This window comes from Trematomus bernacchii, unplaced genomic scaffold (assembly GCF_902827165.1).
Source record: "Trematomus bernacchii unplaced genomic scaffold, fTreBer1.1, whole genome shotgun sequence".
In the NCBI taxonomy this organism is placed as follows: domain Eukaryota; kingdom Metazoa; phylum Chordata; class Actinopteri; order Perciformes; family Nototheniidae; genus Trematomus; species Trematomus bernacchii.
The window spans coordinates 2,532,434-2,552,605 of NW_022987588.1; the positions used below are offsets into that span (position 1 = coordinate 2,532,434).

At 39.2% G+C, this 20,172-nt stretch overlaps 1 protein-coding gene across 2 annotated transcripts; it reads right to left on the reverse strand.

The window, feature by feature from the left end:
• Positions 1-51: 51 nt before the first annotated feature.
• On the reverse strand, positions 52-19,994 carry itga6a (integrin, alpha 6a). Of its 2 annotated transcripts, XM_034128712.1 has the most exons (26): positions 19,716-19,994; positions 12,088-12,212; positions 11,905-11,984; positions 11,319-11,580; positions 11,076-11,207; positions 9,910-10,123; positions 9,468-9,661; positions 9,295-9,389; positions 8,630-8,757; positions 8,458-8,547; positions 8,302-8,363; positions 8,041-8,210; positions 7,322-7,465; positions 7,117-7,232; positions 6,469-6,631; positions 4,248-4,334; positions 4,080-4,159; positions 3,900-3,977; positions 3,703-3,805; positions 3,434-3,601; positions 3,250-3,336; positions 2,962-3,069; positions 2,776-2,874; positions 2,558-2,683; positions 1,310-1,437; positions 764-864 (listed from the first exon to the last, which is right to left on the reverse strand). In XM_034128712.1, exons 1-25 carry the CDS (start codon positions 19,901-19,903, stop codon positions 1,330-1,332), a joined length of 3,207 nt encoding a protein of 1,068 aa, XP_033984603.1. In that variant the 5' UTR covers positions 19,904-19,994; the 3' UTR covers positions 764-864; positions 1,310-1,329. The 2 variants fall into 2 exon arrangements, with proteins under 2 accessions (XP_033984602.1, XP_033984603.1); XM_034128711.1 differs by lacking the exon at positions 1,310-1,437 and having other exon boundaries at positions 52-864.
• Positions 19,995-20,172: the final 178 nt, after the last annotated feature.

Sequence of the window (20,172 nt, forward strand, 5' to 3'; positions counted from 1 at the left end):
CCCTGTTATAAAGTATAATACTTATATGGCAATGAAAAAGAACAGCTGCAATCAGTTTTTAAGCATTTTATTATACTTCAACAAAAAACATTTAATCTATCAAACATACATTTCAGTTGCTTTTCCCCATTTTCCCTTTGGATTCCTCCCATGGAACAAGAAGTGTTATTTCAGTGATGACCTACAACACAGTGGATGCCACTACAGTGAAGAACAGAAGTTTAAAGAACACCTGCTTGGAGTTTAAGGGTCGTGGTCCCATGTGCACTGTTAATTATTGTGAAATGGTAATGTACCTGAATGTCATTCAAGAAAAGGCAGAAGGTACTGAGACATGAAACATTTACATTCACTTGGCACTGAGCTAGCGGTTCCTTCATTGCATAGACTTTCGGCTTTCAGTAAGACAGCACATCTGCATATAACAGTAGTAAACTTTGCCCTTTACCGGAGGACATGTGTAGACTGAGGAAAATGTGGCTGCATATGATTATTTTTTTATCAAAAAATAAATATACAGTGTGCAGAAGTATTTAAATATATACAGAACTTACAAAACATTTTCATCTTTACAGTGTAAAAAAAATCAAAGACATGAACGCTTCAGAAAAAAATCCCTGATCACAAAATGAACAAAAAAAACAACAAAGTTCAGGTTATACCTGTCTGCAAAAATCATACAAACTTCAAAATGAGTCACGAGTAACTTTCATCATCGATCCAAGTCGTCAGCCACTGCTTTTTATCAAAGGGATCAAGCTTGGCTTTTTCATCTTTATACTCAGGAGGAGTTTCCTTTCTGATCCGCACTGCGTGGTAACGAGGGACGCTGTCCTCTTGCTTGGAGCGCTTGAAGAATCCACACTGGAAAGGTAGATTAAAAACACAATGCATCATTAAAACTGAAAGAAATGTCAGAAATATTCATGAACACTGAACAACAAGAGGAGAGATGTGCAGGATGTTAAGCATGCTTTGCAGTTTTTGAACGGTGCATTCAACAGCCAAGCAGTAATAGCGATGTCAGCGAAGGTACCTGCAGAGCAGAACATTTGTTAAAAAAGATTAAGCCTGTTGGTAGGAATATGCATAGAGTTTTTGGCAAAATTCAGAGACACATATTGTACATCAGACTCCTTAATCCCATCTCTATGAAATATTTCTCGTATTTTGGGTAAACGTTTTTTTTGTAATGTAAATCTCTCAGTACAATATGCGTCTGATTGAATTTTTCTGCAGCTGATTGACTGGAAAGTGAGTACATTAGTTGTTGCTCTGATCACACTCCATGCTGACAGCTAGTGTTTACCCCTGTTCAGAGAGTTTAAATCAGGCCTCAGCAGAGAGTTTGTCTTTGTCAGAGGGCTGAACAAGGATCTCTGCCTTTTGATATGCGGCATCGTATTCGTCTTTAGTTGCTCTCTTGAAGAAACCACACTGAGGGGGGCAAGGGTGAGGATGTGTTAATACAAACTGAATCAATAATAACATTTCTTAACATCACACTTATCTAATTGACTTAAGTAGTAGTACTACTGTACCTATCTATCTAATATAATATCTGGAGAGTCCAGTGTGGATGCCCAAATGGCTCCTGAAAAACAACTAAATATTTCATCCCAATTTGCAGAACATCTACAGAATATTGTAACCTATAGGATAACTATACACGTGTTTTTGTTATTATTATAAACACAAACAAAGCATTTAGTCAAGTACTAAAAGTCACATTAGGGTTTAGTCTTGAAATGTCCAAAAATAATGGTTAAATTAATACTTATTTTGACTGAATATAAATATGTAATTGTATTCATAATAATATTAACACAACAAAGCCAAAAGTCTTACTATTCTTCAATAACCTGCAAAAAATACAAAACAAGGGGATAAAATTCATATTTTAAGTTGTCTTTTTACAACTTTGTCATATAGGGCTGTGCAATTAATCGTATTTTAATCGCAATTACGATTTTGGCCTGCCATAATTACGAAAACAACATAATCGTAAAAAACGATTATTTTGCTTTGCTTGGTTGTGACCGTGCACTGCAACATATTTGATCTAATTTATTTTAGTCTAATTTATTTGTATTTATCATATTTACATATGTTTAGTAGCTTGTTGAAGTGCACTCCAAAATATTTGTTGATCTTGTTTATTGGTATTTATTATTTTTGATATTATTTATTTAAATGTAAATATAAATGTATCATTTATTTAATTTATTTTTGTATTGGTTTTTCAGTTGAATTATACGTTCAGGGTAATCAACAGTTAAAAAGATACTGTTCAAATTATTATTTGTATTTGTTTTAAAGTTCAATAAATGGATGTTTTCAAAGTCAATGAATAATCGTATTTAATAATCGTGATATCAATTATTGACCAAAATAATCGTGATTATGATTTTTGCCATAATCGCACAGCCCTATTGTCATATCTTTTATGGTTATACTACACATTTTCTGATCTGATATCAGTAAAAGGCACAATATAGTCCTATTCACATCCTGTATCACTTCGATGACATGTGGATGTCACTTCTATGTTTCTCACCTTCCAGAGCAGGAACACCAACAGAGCTAAAATCAAGATGCCTGCCAGCACAGCCACCAGTATGATCCACCAGGGAACTCCAGTAAACTGCGCTACCGCAACTTCAGGGGACACTGCCAGTGTAACCTGCAATAAAACACCAAAATAGGAAAAGAGAAAAGGTTCAGGTGAGCTAGGACCAAGATAAACAGTGTGTTGTTATCTGTTGAGCTGCTTACATCAGTGTGAGGAGTTTTCAGGATCATGTTCTTAGCCTGAGTCTGAAGGACGAGCGAGGCCCTCACAACGATGTGCATGTTTGGTATAGAGGCGTAATCCTGAGTGAAGAAATTAATAAATTCTCAGGTAAAATAGTCATACCAAATCACAGAGGAGAATTATTAAAAACTGATCAAACCTGTTACCTCAATAAAGGTTGAGTTCCAGAGACGAGACCTCAGCTCCACTGTGGTCCCGTCCAGGCCCTGCAGGGGGCAGCGCAGCACCACACACCTGACCCCACTGTCACAGGTCTGTGGGGAAGGGGGATTACATCAATCATAACCTTTATAACAAACCCTTTACTTAAGTTAGTGCTAACCCCACACTGTAAACATACTCAATTTGTCAACATTCTGAAAAAAGTGATATATGTCTATTAACATTTTAAACCATCAATAATGTTTAAATTGTTTAAATAAATTCTTACTCACCAAAACCTTTGTCTTGTCTGACAGTGAAGACATTTTATCAACTTTTTTCCTTTCTCCAATTTCACGTTTTGTCCTAGAAAAGGTCTCCTGTAAACACATGTCTTCTAGTTAAATATACTGTTTCCATTAATGGCTGAATTCTGGCAAAGGTTGATTTCATTATAAAAGTGTTTTAAAAACCTGCCTGGATTTGTTTGAGAGAGTTGATTTCAGTCTCTGGGGCGCACACGACGTCCTCCGGTCCTGAGGCTGTGACCTTCACCAGGTACAGAAGCCATTTACCGTCTTTGTTCAGTTTGGGCCACTGAATGTTAAGTGAGGCTTTGACAGAAGACTTCCACAAGTTGTTTATCTGAAGGAGAAATCAATATGTCACAATTCCATTTAAGAAGAATTTGACAGCAGTGATTAAAATAGAAGATATATAATGGCAGGTCAGTTAAAAAAACGTACCCTGAATTTATAAGTAATCAAACTTCCAATCTCTTCCTCCTTCTTCATGGCACTTTCCCCTTTCACAACACCTCCGAAGGAAACCTGATTAGGGCTGGCTTCCCTGATGAAAACAAGCAAAAATATTTGTTTCACATACTGTTGGAGTCACTGGAGAGTTACTTGTAGTAAAAAGAAAAATGGTTTAACACACTTACCCAGTGACCGACAGTGGAAATTCAATGATTACTCTAGCCTTCACTTTAACAGGGACAATATTTTCTTGCACACTAGTCCTGGAGGAAAAAATAAACAGATTGGTTAACATAATTAGTTTTATTTAGGTTAATGGCACCTTATATGAAAATACAGGAAAAAAATGTAGCAGCAGTCTTTACGTTTGGAGCTGCAGGTTGATGTCAATCTCTGTAGTGTCAAGAGTCATCGCCGCAGTGTTCAGGATTATGTAAAATGTAGCCTGGTGACAAAATAAGAAAAAAAACAGTTTCTCACATTTGAAGTACAACAACTAGGTGGCAGGATGAAGATGTGAGACATGGTCGTACCTTTGAGCCTCTCTTAAAAGGATTCCCCAGCTCACAGTCTGCCTGAGAGCCGTTCAGATTGGCTGTACAGATGATCGGCTTCTTCGTCTGCAAAAGATCAAAAAGATGTATTTAAACATTGAATTTACAGTTACATCAGGAAGGTATTACTTAGAAATCAAAAATCAATTAGTAGTCATAAATTAATTAGACTACACTGGGTTGTTACATTAATAGTATTTCATGCCAATGGCTGTCAATTGGCTGATTTATGTCCTAAACTATTGAATTCAGTAGTTATCTGTAGCATTTGAACATGCAACCAGTCTACATGTTACTAGTTTAACAAAATGTGTTAACATACAAACATGTTGTATTTATCCAGGTTATCCATTCCTTCTGGTACCAATTTAAATATTGTCTGTTGCAGCTAGTATTCAAACAATTAGTTGAATGTTGCCATTGACAGATGCAACATTTGATCTCATGTGAAATTAGCATAGCACCCACATGGGGTCGCTAGTGCTCCTCTGCACTGTAGGGGTGGAAGTAACCCAAAACAATCTCTCATTACTCTGACAAAGTCGTTTTCTGTGTATTAAATATTAGTGAATATAATATTACCCTTCTTATTATTACGTATTTCTTTATCTGAAGTATTGTACTGTGCTACATTTCTAGTCGAATAGGGTTGTTACAGAGTAATACATCTATTTCATACAGACATTGGTAAAAACGGATTTAATGTCCCACCCGGCCGGCACGCAAGGTGATCCAAATCAAACACACCCATGTTGTTATGGTAACAACAGGTGCATTCTGGGTGTGGCTAACACCGGTAAATATGCTAATATGCTGAATGCTAACATGCTTGTGTTGTGGATCCTGAACCTACAGGTGTATTCTGCTTCTGCTTCTACTGAGAAACTGTTATGTTCTGTGAACTGTTGTCTTTGACTGCAGAGGCTAAATTAACTCTTAAATGTTTGAACACTTTTTTTTAGGCCGAGTGGACTGACTATATGCACTGAGATGGACGAGCAGCAGACACATTCAACCTGGAGCAGGTGAGGAGGATTGTGCTGTGACTAAAGGAGGGACATTTGAACCAGTGAGTACAACAACACACTTCTTTTCTAGACAAGGCAGAGTGGTGTGCACTATGAATACATGCATGCAGGACCGGCCCTTGGCAGTATAGGCGAATGTTAAGGGTGCATCAACCCATCGGGGGCGCCGAAAATTGGGGAGAAAAAAAAAGTTAGAAATGAAAAATATATATTTTTTGAAATTTCATGACAACACAATTTCACGATTTTGGATCAACAAAGTACATCTTATTATCTTATACTAACAGAACTACGCCTATATTACGTACAGTGCCCATAAACTATGGCGCACCCCCCCCCCAAATCAAGTTGAACTGCCCCAGCCCCAGTAAAAACCAGAGGTTTATGTGAAATTGTTCTTTTTTTGAAATAATGGTTTTAGTGTGCAATTATAGGTTTTCATTTTGTATTTGTGTAAAAACGTATCCAGCTTCTGTGTGCTTTTATTAACATTGGAATTTACTGTGTAAGCGGCCGCGGGGGGGAGAGCCAGCTAAAATCTTGCCTAGGGCAGCAAATTGGTCAGGGCCGGCCCTGAATACATGTGGTGCCAAAACTGTGCTGCTCCCAGTTTGCTTTAATGTGTGTTAGTGGCTGTTACTGTTTTTATTCTTTATACATGTCGGTATAATGTTTTTTTGTCAGAAATGTCAATTTATACGAGGCTTGTTGCACCCATCAAGGTGTTCGTAGCTTGTCAATGTCTTTGTCGGTCAGTTTTGTTCTCTTTTCTGGTTTATTCGTGTTAAGTTAGCCAGAAGAAGTCTGTTGTATAACTGATAATCAGGTGTATGCACAGGTTGCAAAATACCATAGGCCTATATTAAAGGAGGATGTTGTGGTTGTGGGATGGTGACCTGTCAATGCAACCTTTGTGGTCCTAATATGTTATAACATTTGTTGGGTCTTCCTTCTGATCATTGTTATCATCCTTGAATACTTTTGTTATGTATCCCCCAGCTCCCCTTTGGCTTTCATAAATGGTACACAGTAACATTTACTTAGAGAGGACATTTTAACTGACCTACTTTTTACTTTTATCAAAGTAATTATACTTGCTCCGAGTAAAAATGTCCTGTCATTGACAGTATTTGTAGTTAAGTAGTTCTCCCTCCATCCCTGGTCATGTTTACCGTAGTAGGCTCTGTCCGGACCCCAGAATATGACAGCGTATTGGGGAAAGTCCCCACCAGCTTTGCCTCATATGCATCATCTTCATTCATGTTGCTGACTGTCACACGCAGAGCCAAGTCCTTCTTCTCGTAATTCAGATGAAACAAAGGGACTTTGTTCTTGCTGTAAACAACACAAACATTTCAACTCACTTCAGGTTGAGTTTTTTTTAAATAAAAAGCACATAAATATATACTGCATGTGAAAGCTGTTTACACCAGCAGACACAGAACAACATACATGTAGGTAGAGAAGCAGAAGCTTGTGAACTTAAAAAGTCTATTTTAGCTCTGTATTTCACATCTCTTATTTCATGTGCTGGCAAGTGTTGTACTGTCTGAACTTGTGTTTTGGTTCTGCTTGCATATCAGTGTTGCTGGAGCACTTAGTCTCCACCATACAGCGTACAGTATATGTAGCCCAAAAAACAAAGAGCTTTTTGTGGCAATGCTTGGTGTTAACTCTCATTGTAATTGTCTGTCGAGGCATTGCTTTAACTTTACACTTTAATTTAATTGAAAGCATTTTTACTATGGTTGTTTCAAGCATATTTAAGGGCTGCATTTTCACCTCGTTTTAAGACAGTTATAGGATCATATTTTACTCACATGGGTAATGGAGGGTACACTTCTAGGTTGCCTTGTTTGTAGAATAATTGGTAGTCCATCTTCAGATTACTCCGGCAAATATTATCACCTCCACATCCCTCTTTTACAAAGTTGACCTGAAATAACAAAACCATAAACAGACTGTGCTCCACTGTGAAAATCTTGTCATTATCTCACTAAAAACTGTTGTAGTGTGAATATTTACCTCAATGATTTCTTTGCTCGGTTGAGAGGAGTCTAATATTGGCATGAGTTGGGGTAGGCCGTTTCTTGACTTCTGTCGTTTGGTACCCACAATCTCTGCAGACACCTCAATGGGAATGCTCCGCAGCTTGTCCTTAATGTTGTCCTGTGCACATCACAAACAGACACTTAGTATGGGGCATTGTAGCATCTTTCTTTGTTTTGTTATTTAAGTATACTTTACTACTTTACAATAAGCAGTACTTCACTTTATGCTTTGCTATAGGCATGTTTTGAAATTTAAAATCTTGTCTCGACACCTCAGTGCTGCCTTAGAAGTTCAGCAATTTTAAGGTTGGAAAAATGTGACAAAATATTCTGTGGCTTTTACTGTCATTGCAAACCATGTTGCATACATGCAGAAACTGAATTGCTTACCCCCAAAAACACTGCAGCAATTTTAACAAAAAATGTATGTGAATGCATGTCACAATTTGTGAACTCATACATAAAGGCTTGATTAACTAATGCATCGATTAATCCTTTTGTCATGGTGTCAAAAAGAAGTGAACGTTTTTAGATTTTCTTAAGCATTCATTTGAAATGTGAAAACCCAATGATATTTAGTTTACCATCACATAAGAGAAAGACATCCTCCATAATTGATCAAATACATCTTTATGCTTTAAAATGCATGTAGTATATGATTTAAGAAGTTAAAAGTGCTACACATGTTTTCACCTTTAGTTTGGCTGTTATCTTGATACATGATTTCTGGTTTTGGCCGCGGAGGTCCAAGGTGGCGTTAAACCGGTAGTCTGTCTCAGTGCTGGATTTGTTGAGGAACATCACTCTGGAGGTTAGCCCGTGTTTCCTGCGTTCTCCGTCCGCCTCCACAGAATAGCTGATAGCTGCAGGAGTGAGGAGAGCATGTGTGTAAGAACAACTGAACACATCTCGGATTTGTAAAATGTATATATATTTTCTAACCAGTTCACTTACTTAGTTTGGGGTTGTAAGATGAAGGGTTTCCTTTGTAGGCAAAGCACATGTCCACATCAAAGCTGAGGATAGAACATTTAAAAAATCATTTTAACAGGGAAAGTTTGGATTCTGAGCTCTGTTGAAATGTAAGAATATTAGAAAAACCAAACCTACCAATTGCTGTTTCCACAGGTTTTGATTGTAAGGTCAATTTCCTGTGGAGATATTTTGACATCTCTCCTGATGCTAATGACTGGACGTGCCCTGAAAGAACAGAAGTTAAATTAAGTTATAGTACAAATTATTTGGGTTCAAATTGACTAATAATGTGTAATAATGACAGTACCTGTAGATCAGAGCTGTGTCCGACAGAGAGCCAACCGCCACGTCTGGATACGAGTTACTGTCCAAGTCCATATTCCCAGCCAGAGAATATCCAAAGAGGCGCATGCTGTGCTCTTTCCCTGAGAGGATCTGTAATGGAAGAGGAACAGTTTTATAAATAATTAGAACTGTTCCGTAATGAAAAGAAGAACACAATAGTACAATTCTACTACTCTAGTATTGGGAACAAAACTGAGTTTCAGACTTTTGACAGTGACTCAATAAGTCTAAGTTTTAGAGCAAAAATACTTTATTGAACATCATAAGAAATAACGTTTTGCAAGCCCCTTTCCACAGAATTGGATTGAGACTAGTTAATGTCTCTAACATATGAAAAGTTTCTTATAGAGCTCAAACCTGCAATAACTCACTTTTTGAACATTGAACATTGCATTAGAAATGTGTCAGTTTTCAAGGGGTAAGCAAATGATTTAGTAAAAGCACCATAGATATATTTATTTTTTTGTATTTTAGGCTTTAATTGCCAGATGACGATGTAGAAATGAGAAAGAGGGGGTGATTACATGATCCTGGATTCAAACCCAGTTATATGGCATGGTGCTGTAACCAGTGGGCTCAAAAGGCGCTTCAATTACAGACACTTTAAACAAAGCTCTACAAACCGACCTGTGCTGGGCTGGTTTTGATTCCTTCTGCAGAGCCATGATAAATATAGACCTTTCCTGCACCGCCGTCATCATACGGAGCTCCGATGGCAATGTCTGTACGAGGGGAAAAAACAGGTTTACTTGACAATTTAAGAAAACGTAAATTAAGCAAATAAATGCCAGCGACATTACCTTCATATGAATCTTGATTGATGTCTCCGATGTTCTCCACCGCCAATCCAAACATTGAGTCTTTGGTCCCGTTCAGGCGGACAGGAGTGATTTTGTCCCACCGTCCCGCCTGGTTGATGTAGACGTAAGCGGCTCCTCCAATGTCTCTGTCCTTCATGTAGAACTGAGGGGCTCCGACAACGATGTCCTGCCATCTAGATCAAAGAAGTGAGGCACATATTTGGAAATGTCATTTAGAATATGACTTCCTAAGTAAACTGTGTGCTACAGAGTATAACCTCCTAAATCTAAGTCCACTGATAGCCAAACGTGGACATTATACATTAAACAAATAAGATAACATTATTATAATAAATGGATCTTTTAAGGAAATCGGGTCCTTTTCTAAAATCTAAAATATTTTATACTGAAAAAGAGAGAAGGCGTTGAAAACTTTTCCTACCCATCACCGTTCAGGTCCACCACGGTCAGGTCGTATCCGAAGGAGGATGCGAGTCCTGGCCCGTGCAGAATGTGCTCCTCCAGGAGTCTGGCGGAGACTTCGCTCTCTTTCTTCAGCAGGACCACAGCTCCACTGTGATTGGCTCGGGGTGCTCCAGCCACCACCGTCAGGCCACGCCCCCTGGTGATGCTGTATCCCGAATCGAGGGAGAATCCTAAAGTAACAGAGATGTTATAAGAAACAATTATTTTATTTTATACTATAGAGCATTGTTCTTTTTCCCCCTTTTTCTCCCTTATTTGGGATAATGAGTTTCCCACTTTTGCCGTTCCTACTGCTGTCTCCCACTGTGAGGGTGAGGGTGAACACCTGCACAGATTCACAATGTCCTCCCGTCTCCATGCAGTTTCCTCCCGTTGACTAGTAGGACTTGCTTTTGCAGCAACAAGGACATATCTCTTAACCGAACACGTCCTGCATTTAATGTTTACCGTTTCTGTTGTGCCCAACTTTAGCAGCTACACATTTAATCGACTGGTAACAATACTATCAGTCCGTTTTTACATTTCTAAGAAAATCTAAAGCCTGACCTACAGGTTTCCTTTCAACTCATTAGTTTTAGATGTGCAAATTAAACTGAGTTCCTCTGTATTGTATGATTGTTTCAGATAGGCAGCAGAGAGAGGATAGCTAGCAAGGGGAAAAAGAGAGTGATGCAACAAAAATCCCCTTTTTGTGGAATCGAACTGAGAACCTTTCCTCATTCTTGTATCTTTTATTATTCCAAACAAAGCTGATTCAAAGAGCTGTTTTGCAACAAAATATTGATTTGTTATAGCGGCAACAACATGTGTAGAACTGAAACCGTTAAGGAAGGCTTGGCTCGGGCAGTTACTTCGATGCTACTCAATGTTATTCCTGTGTTTGACAACATGTCTGCTGTGAGAACAGTCTACTAAACTTTAGTCCCACGACCCATCTGTTCATTTATCTTCTTCAGTGAAACATCACAGATTTTCACACACTTGTGAACACTGATCTCATACTGCTCAAGCCAAATGTGTGAGAAATGCTTTGACCTACAGAGGAAGTTACAACAGTGCATCGCTGAACCAACAGGATGCTAGTGACCCCCATACAGCCACATCTGTTTTTTAGATGCTCACCAAGGTAGCTGTTGGCAGGTACCGGCACAAATTCGGGTCTCAATAGATTTTCATCTCCAACTTCATACGGGCCGTCATCATACACTCCCATCTCCAGCAAAGTGTTGTTCTTTTGCTCCACTCGAACAATACCTGCAGAAATATTTAGTTCAGAATGAAAAGAACTGAGAGGTAACAACATCTGATACTTTTCAGCAGACTTTTAGAAACATCATGTTTTGGTGTGTTTGACTAGTTAGTGACCTTTCCAGTTGTAAGCCCCCGGTGCTCCAAACACAATGTAGTGGTAATCCTTGGTGAAGGTGGCAGCTAAACCCTGCTGGCAGGATCCGAACATCTCGTGTCCCCTGGCTCTGCCCTCACAGAAGTTCCAGTTTCCTCCGTCCTCATCCGAGTTGGAGTCGATGGTCAGGTCCTGGCTCAGGACAAAACAGCGCCCGGTGATGTCCCGCGACTCCTGAGGGGTGTTCCCATACAAGCGCCTCTGATAGCGATGAGCACAAGTCTGAAATGACAGAAAAACCGTTGAGGTCAAGTTCATTCATTAATAAGAGATAACACCAAACCAGGACCGAAGGTTACTTGGAACACTAATACAGACTCGTAGTTGTTCTGTATATAAAATGTCAGAACATAGTAAAACATTTCCATCTTAGTTCCTCAAAGTCCAAGGTGATAGCTTTTTAAAAACGGCTTTTTATTACAATGCAAAACCCAAAGATGGTTAATGTATATAAAAAACAGTACAATTGGGAATTTACCAGGCCACAAACAGCGTTTTCTGATGTATTTGCATTAGTTTTTAGTTCAGACGCTCAGTTTGACTCACCACAATCTTCCCCCCCGGCCCCTGGCTCTGCACCGTCACCCCCATCCACTGATTCTCCTTGTTCTCAAAACGCACATCCTCTTTAAAAATGTAGCAAAACAAGACAAACATGTCAGCACTGTATATTAAATTACTTGACTTTTGGAAACAGTACAGTGTATCCAGACAGGCAGATGAACTCACCTTCACTATCAAATTGGATGCGTTCACATTTATTGGACTGAGTGATTTCACATTTATAAAGGCCTCCTGTGATGTTGGCTGTCTGTTGTCCCAAAGCTCTGGCTCTGGGTGCTCCTATCAGCAGCCTGAAGGAAAGAAAATACATTCCAACTTTTATTTTCTGAAGCATTTTAAGATTATTGATAGTGCTGAGGTTTACGTCTTGATAGGAACATGTCATCACCTTCACCGGCTACACCTTCAGTACATTTTCTTTCTACATTTCTGAGATGCCGAGCAGCAGCTTGTTGAATTTAGTACATGTATGTGAGAAGATAAACGGCAACTGTGACAGAAATGGCATTTCCTTTCTAGAAAAAGTTTGCAGCATGCCATCTGTCTGTTATGGTATGTTTTGTCAAAGCTGACTTTGTGGCTACTGTTGGTTACGGATTTGGTTTTACTTCCTCATTGCTGTGCCTGTCTGTCAGAGACAAACTGTAGAAAAAAGCCATTGACAGTAAATTTGACATTTGTGTTAGATTGACATTTTTCTCCTATTGTATTTCATGCAGCTTGCTGTGCTGCACATACTTCTATAACTATAACCGCCAGTAACAACAGGATCTAAGAACAATAGGGTAGATAAGGTTTTTTCTTGGCCCCCTACCCTCTCTCTGTTTCCTGTCTGTGTCTACTCCGACTACTCTGTGTCCAAAAAAGGCAAAATGATGGGCAAAATATTATTTGAAAACAATATAAATTAGTGACAAATTAATGGAAAAACTTGGTAACATTTTGACAGAAGATGTAAAGGAGTTGCATTTTTCCCCAATAGTTTCTATGTGAGACAATGAGGGATCTGTTGAATAAATATGAAGGAAAACAGGAGACCCCATACCAGCGCTTCCAGTGAAAGGCATTGTCGGATCAAACCAGGTCAAAAACCAGGAGATCGTAACATAAATAATAAAATGCTCTGAATCCATATTTTTTAAATGTCCAAATGAACACTACATACTAATTCTAAGCAATTATTTTTGTTGTAGCATTGTTCACCTCGTAACCATGACTGAATCAGATATGCTCAACGGCACATAAAGTTTAAAGACGCTGCATGTTGCACACATTTCCAGTGTGTATATAGTATGTTGATTTTCTTTTTAAATACTAATTGCCTAAACAGTATTCTAGTCATGTGTAGAGGGACTTTTGGACACAGTGAGAGTCTGGGATGCAGAGCTGTTGTTTATCAATCAGAAGGTTGCTGGTTCGATCCCTGGCTCCAGCAGAGAGTGTCAGAGTGTCCTTGAGCAAGACACTGAACCAACAATTGGTTGGCTTCTTGCATTTTCTATAAGTATATGAATATGTGTGTGTGGTTAACCTCATTTACCTTCAGCTCTGTGTTAGCCCGTAATGACAATTCCTATTCCTGTAAGCTGCGTGTATTTGTTGTCTTGTGTTGTGATGTTTTTTTGTTTGTTTTGATGGCACCCTTGGGGGGGAGAAGCATTTATTTATCTCATTGTACCTGTATAATGACATTAAACGATTCTACTCTATTCTACATCGTCATGTTTTCCAGGTATATTTACCATTTCATCTTTTTTTTTTTTTATCCAGGAAAATGTACTTCAGAAGAAGAAGAGATTCAGAAGGTGATATTAACATAAAGAGCACAACTGCCTCTGGTTAATGCATAGATTGTATATTTCCCAGGAGCTATGAGTCAGCATGATCAGCCTGTGAAAAGCTGATTGTGTACAAAGAGTAGGGATGCCAGCGATTATTCGATTTTTCGAATATTCGTTACAGTCTCCATAATCGAAAATTATTTTTAAAATTCGATTTTATTTATATATTTTTTTATTATTATTTATGTTTTTCTTTTTTTTCCTGGCTTAGTTTCAACCAACATATAGACTAATGCTAATAATAGTAATAGTATTAATAATTGTAAATGGCCATTGGTCACACCACCAGTTTGTTTTACTGTAAACTTGGAGGAAGCCAGCAGCGCAGGCTGCGCAGAGTGCAGACTGCTGCTGCCTGCTACAGCCTGCTGCACACCGACCCCACCCCCCCTCCGTCACACGTGCGATTGATTTATTGGCGATATACAGAACAGTGAGAACAACACAACTAAAGATGAACAAAGAAGAGTTCCTCGTGGAACTACTTCGAACTGACAAGTGCAAATGAAGTAAAATGCAAGCTCTGCAAAAATACTTCTCTCCCGCGGGGGGCGGGGGGGTGGGGGCGGTGAATAATCGATTAATATTCGCAAGGGCTGTCCGATTTTCGAATTTGATCATGGTCAGTTTCTGGCATCCCTAACAAAGAGCTGTTGTATTTTGGGATAAGGAACAAAATGTCAGTACGGCACAGTGGACTATTGTCCTTTCTCTTCAGCAGAGGGCAAAGGAGCAGTGAGGCAGACAATTTGGAGCTTTTTCAGTCAGTTCATTGAGCTCAACTTGAACTCTAAACCCACATCCTCAAACAGCCTCGACAGGCATGAAGAGACAAGCGAGGGTGACAGCCATCACCGGGTGACAGCCATCACCGGGTGACGCAACGCTTATCTGATGAAAGGGGTTCCTCAACTTGTTATAGACACAGATAATGATCAAAGAAGTCTGTCACTCTATGTGAAAAGGCCCATCATTGTGAATTTAAACCAGGGATTGTAATATCTTAGCGTTGACAAAAAAAAGGGCTCAAGGTAATCTGTAGTTTAAAAAATGTCATCTGGTGGCAAATCAAATTTGCATCTTTACGTAATTTGGATCTCAATTTAGGAGAACGTTCAGGTGAATGTCACCTCACAAATACATACTTAGGGACAACCGGGACATTCCTGTCTAGACATATTTGTAATTTAAAAATTATGCATTTCATGAGCAAATCCTAAAGCCTGAAATGGGGTGACAACTTGCTGACAGTAATTGTAAACTGTAACACTCCCTCAGGTGTCTCTTGCAAGCTCCTTAGTATGTTGCAAGGTGAAGAGGTAAAAACCAAAACCAGGTAATATTTCCTGTCGGTTTCACAGAAAAGTCATACTGAGAAACAAGCTAATTTCCCTCTGACAATTGAAGGCCACTACTTTGTGTGATTAAATTAAAATGCATCTTATCTAGCAATATATTTCTGTTTTTCATTACGTCACTAATAGTTTTGAGTGAACCTCTAAATTGGCAAAACATTTTGTGCTACTTTTTGTGCTAAACTGCGCCTGTAACCCTGAAAATGAAAAATAGTGGATCCGTCAGTCACCAAGGACAGTGTTATCCTGTTATTACCCGAAAAACAAAATGCCTGACAAGATACGTAAGATTTTAATACTAGTATTTTTAGTAAAATTGTCAAAACTGGACGACAAATAAGAGTTTTTATCACTGTATGAAATGTCCTTTAATGTGAACTAAATACTAAATATGGCACATGTCACATTGATAAGCTGCACTCCCATGTTTGAGTTTACCAATATGTGTAGGAATTTTGTTAAGAGACAGATAGGAAGTCCTCTTCCCCCTTTCCTCCTCCCTGTGACTCTGCAGTTCCCTCGGTAACCTATTGATCTGTGGGCCGGCCCCGCGGCTCTTCATTTGTTAAACAAGGACTCTTCTGAGGAGGTCTGATGTGAGACTGAAGACCAAACTGCTATTCCTCTCTTTAAACAAAGCCCAGTGAAATGCAAATACAAACAAGAGCCTTTACAAAGTGGACTGTTCAGCTTTAGCTCTACCAACTGCAGGAACATTAGATACATTGACGGCGCTGTTGTTTAAATAAGAGAAATCTAACACTATAATATGTATCATATATTTGTCACTGCAATCTACACAATAAATCATCTATGGACAATCAATTAATTGTTTAAGCAAAAATGCAAAATATTTTCTGTTTCGAGCTTCCTTAGTCAGGATTTGATGCTTTTCTTTGTCATAGAATATCTTTGGGTTCAGATTGTTATTGTAAAGTAGGGAAATATCATCAGCTTAACAGCATAGCATCTCTGGAAGGTGACATTTATACAATTTAGCAAGTAACTGAGGGATAACACTAAAAATGTACATGCAACGTGCCCGTCTAGTATTATATCCTGTCTGTTTCCGGCAGAAAGATAAAATAATGCAATGTTTGCGTGCAGATAGATGGATAGATAGATAGATAGATAGATAGATAAGCATTGCAAACTAGCATCAGTATGTACTCTTTACTGTAAACGCACACTACATCTGCACTGTACAGAGCCTTAATCCAGTATCAGCTTCACTACAGTAGGAAACCCTATCCCATCATGCAGCGTGTTTCAGAGCCGTGTAAATGGGAACACACACTGACTGGTGTGGGTTTACATACAGTGATCTCACTGGCCTGTGTTAACAGATGTGGTCCAGTGCTGCTACAGCTGTGCACTCAAAAGACACAAGAAGTGCTGCAGCTGTTCTAACTGTTTCAGTTTACACACAAACACACACTGATGGTGCTGACCTGTGATTGGCTGGGTACACATCCCAGGAGATATCATGAATATTCAACACAAAGCAATCAATATAAACTAAAGACACAAGTTTAAAACCCAAACGTAATCGCCCGTTTTATCTGTGTTTATTAACCATATTTGGAGCTACAGTTTGACTGGAATGTCTTGAGCAAGGATTCACTGATGGGTTTAATCTATCGGGTTACATGTGCACAGATGGCCGTGCATGTCCAGTCAAATACCCGTTTTCTCTGGTTTCATTCAGAGGATGTTATATCCACATCATTAACCCAACACATTATTCATGGAGGGGCACCCACTTGCCTCTTTGCAAGATTATGTTCAGGCTCTTGTTGAAACATGGATATTTCTTCCACTCATCACAAACCAATATATTAAGGAAGACATGACAACACCATTAGGACTGAGAGAGGTTGTGCTGTCCATGAAGCCATTAGGGGAACAATGTTGAGAGAGTTGCATGATTTGTTGTAAGCAATATGAATAACAAATAACTTTTATCATTAGAATATTAGTTTTTTCTTTATTCCAGTAAAGTGGGGAAGATTAGGCTTTTAGCTCTGAAGGGCAGGGGGTCGATAGGGTCGGTGTGGAAGAATTTAATCTATTTAGTCACACATGTTGCTCACAAAACACTCAAAATAACCCTTCTCTTCACATATGATTCATTAAAACCACATTAATGTAAGCAGTGACAGCCGGTAGAGTTTTACAGCTGCTGGTGACTATCAGAAAAGTATAAAACAGATGCAGAGTGTGTGACACATCTATGGCTTCAATGTGCTCACAGCTAAAGGTTAAACGGGGATGTTCATGACTTCTGTGTGCTCTACTGAGCTTTCACTCGACTCGTCTGGCTGATATAATCTCAGGGTCACATGAGGATGTGGAGCTGAGATCATGGCCGAGGAGCTGCTGTCGGTAACAATAACGTGCACGTGGAGCGCTTCTTTACTGAAACAACGACTCAATGTGGTTTCAACCAGGATGTGAGGATGTAGTTGATTGTCCAGTAGTCAGAGAGTTGACAGAAATGAAAGACTGGTTCATGGTTTCAGTCACTTTTAAAGCATTTAAAAGCATCTGCTATTTGCCTTCTCTAATGTAAATGTATTTATTTGTTTCTTTTCATTGTGTGATCATAATTTGAATGATTTCTCAGTCTGGGACTTGAGACAAACATTTGATAACATTTGATAGAGTCACTTCGGGCTTCAGGAGATTTTGACGTTTCTTTTTTTAACTTTTGCCAGACCAAAACTATAGTTGTTAAGCCTGTAAAACATCAGAAAATAGTTTTAAAAAAGACCTATTTCAAGTTTCCCGAGAACCCAAGGTGACGTCTAAAGAATAGTTGTACTGTCCGAGCAAATTCTTAAACTGGGAGCTCTTTTTTTGCATTGTTACATTTAATACTGTTGCAAATGTATTTCCTTCTGTCAAGTCACTATTGCTGCCTTCTATCTATTTTAATACTAATCTAACTTAACAATAACAGAGTGATTCAATGATGCTGTTTGTTCCTGTTCTCAAAAAGCAGCTTTTGCAGATGTTGGCAGATTTCTCTAAACTGTAGCAGCTCCTTCATCAGTTTGTAAGCGAGGTGAATCTTCACGCTCCTCTTACTTTTACTGGGTGAGGAGCAACTATCACACCAGTGTCACATTTCGAGCCCCTGTTTGCTCAACAAATATTACTTTCACTCTCTTTACACGTGTCAATTCAAATGTAAAGTGCCTTTTTTAAGGATGCAGGCTTCTTGTGTATGCTAGGTGTATTGAAAACATTCACTACACCATGAGCTTCTGTTGCACAATAGTCAAAACACTTCTTAGATACAATTCCACAAGTTAAACCCAATCCATGTGATCTTTGGGAAATCTCTCCAGGTTCTGTCATGAGGGCTTCTTATCCGTGCTGGGTCCTGTCTGGCTAACCAGCGGATAACAATGTAGATCTTACATGCAGCCTCACGCTGGTCGCAGGCTTTGATATGCCACCCCCTCTCACTTTACCCTCGTCATACTATGCGTGGCAAGCTGTCCAGACAGGCTCACTACACTGACGTCTGTGCTGCCCCCACAGGGCGTGCCAAAGGAAATTATTGACTGTATACATAGCAGCATCAGGAATCCCTGAAATGCTGCTTTGCAGTTTAACCACTACTCTTCTTTTGGCACAAGCTGAAAACGGAACTCTTGGCATGCATCGTTTCTGCATTTGTCTTTCTGTAACAGGATGCTTATGTTAACTTGCCATTCACATCCTTTCTCAGTATTGTTCATAAATCACAGTTTAGAGATACAACTGGTGTGTGGAAATACACCTGCTAAGTCTGTTCTGTTTTACAGAACACTCATTAGAGATTACTGATTAACAGGAACAATGTTAATGTTTGGTCTCCCTTGAAAAAGAGATCAATGATCTCAATGGGATACAACCTGGATAAATAAAGGTTTGAAATGAAATGAATGCAACACTTTCACTAAACACTCTCTTAGAAAAACTGGGATTACAAAAACATGTTTAATTATCATCTATCTCGGGCTGAAATGTAGCATTATTTCCATCAATCTATCATTTATTCTTTATTTATTCCAATTATTACTGAGAATCTCGTTTTGTATAAATTGTCTATTAAAATACTATATTCAACAATAACTGATCGACCTAAAGTGGCAACATTACAGCTCTGCTCTCTCCTCCTCAGTTGGACCTTACATGCACATTTGCATCACAGTTATAACCATTGTTTATTCCCGTGTTGTCTTTTGGCTTCCTACCATTTTATATTCAAAGCACCACAGGGAAACTTCTTTTGAAAATGAGAACAAAACACGACAAGAAGCACTATGGGCTCCTATAGTTAGGTCACTTTCTCAAGTTATAGCATGCCTGCCATCACAACAAGTGGATACAATGATTGTAGTACTCAAGCAAAGGCAGAATAGTTTCCTTTCCAGAATAAACTTAATTTAGACCTTTTTAATGAATAAGGTTGAGGATTTTCAAAAGTTAATATGTACTTCTGTGAGTATTACACTGAACCTGTCCCGTCATCAGGTGCACTTTTAATCACAGGCAGATTAATGTAAACAATGCGACAGAGCTGTACATTTAAAGAAACACTCACATTCTGGTATCCGGGCTGAGTTGCCGGTGCATGGCGAGAGAAAACCCGAACAGGCTGCCGGGCTCTCCGTCCTTCCTGATGACATGAGTGGTGTCCAGGTTGAAGGCGAGCACCAAAGTTGGCTCCAGCAAATGATAATAAAATAAAAGTGCAACATAAGCAGCAGTGGGTCCTCCCTGCAGCAGCATCTCAGCGCGGTCCAGGTGTGTCCAGTAGTCCGAAGTGAAGAGCCTGTGACCCGGCGGCTGCTCTCCTCTCTGCCCGGTGCTGTCTGACTGCAGGCTGCCGCTGCGCGTGTCCCACCCATGGTCCCACCGGGCGGTGAACCCCCTCACTGCGCCCCCTGCGGCCACCACGGGAAGTGACTGCAGTTTAAATTAGTTTATTTTCCATCATATATATTTGAGTAAAAAATGTAAAAGCCAGCAGTACCAGTGATGATAGTTGCTTCATTCAT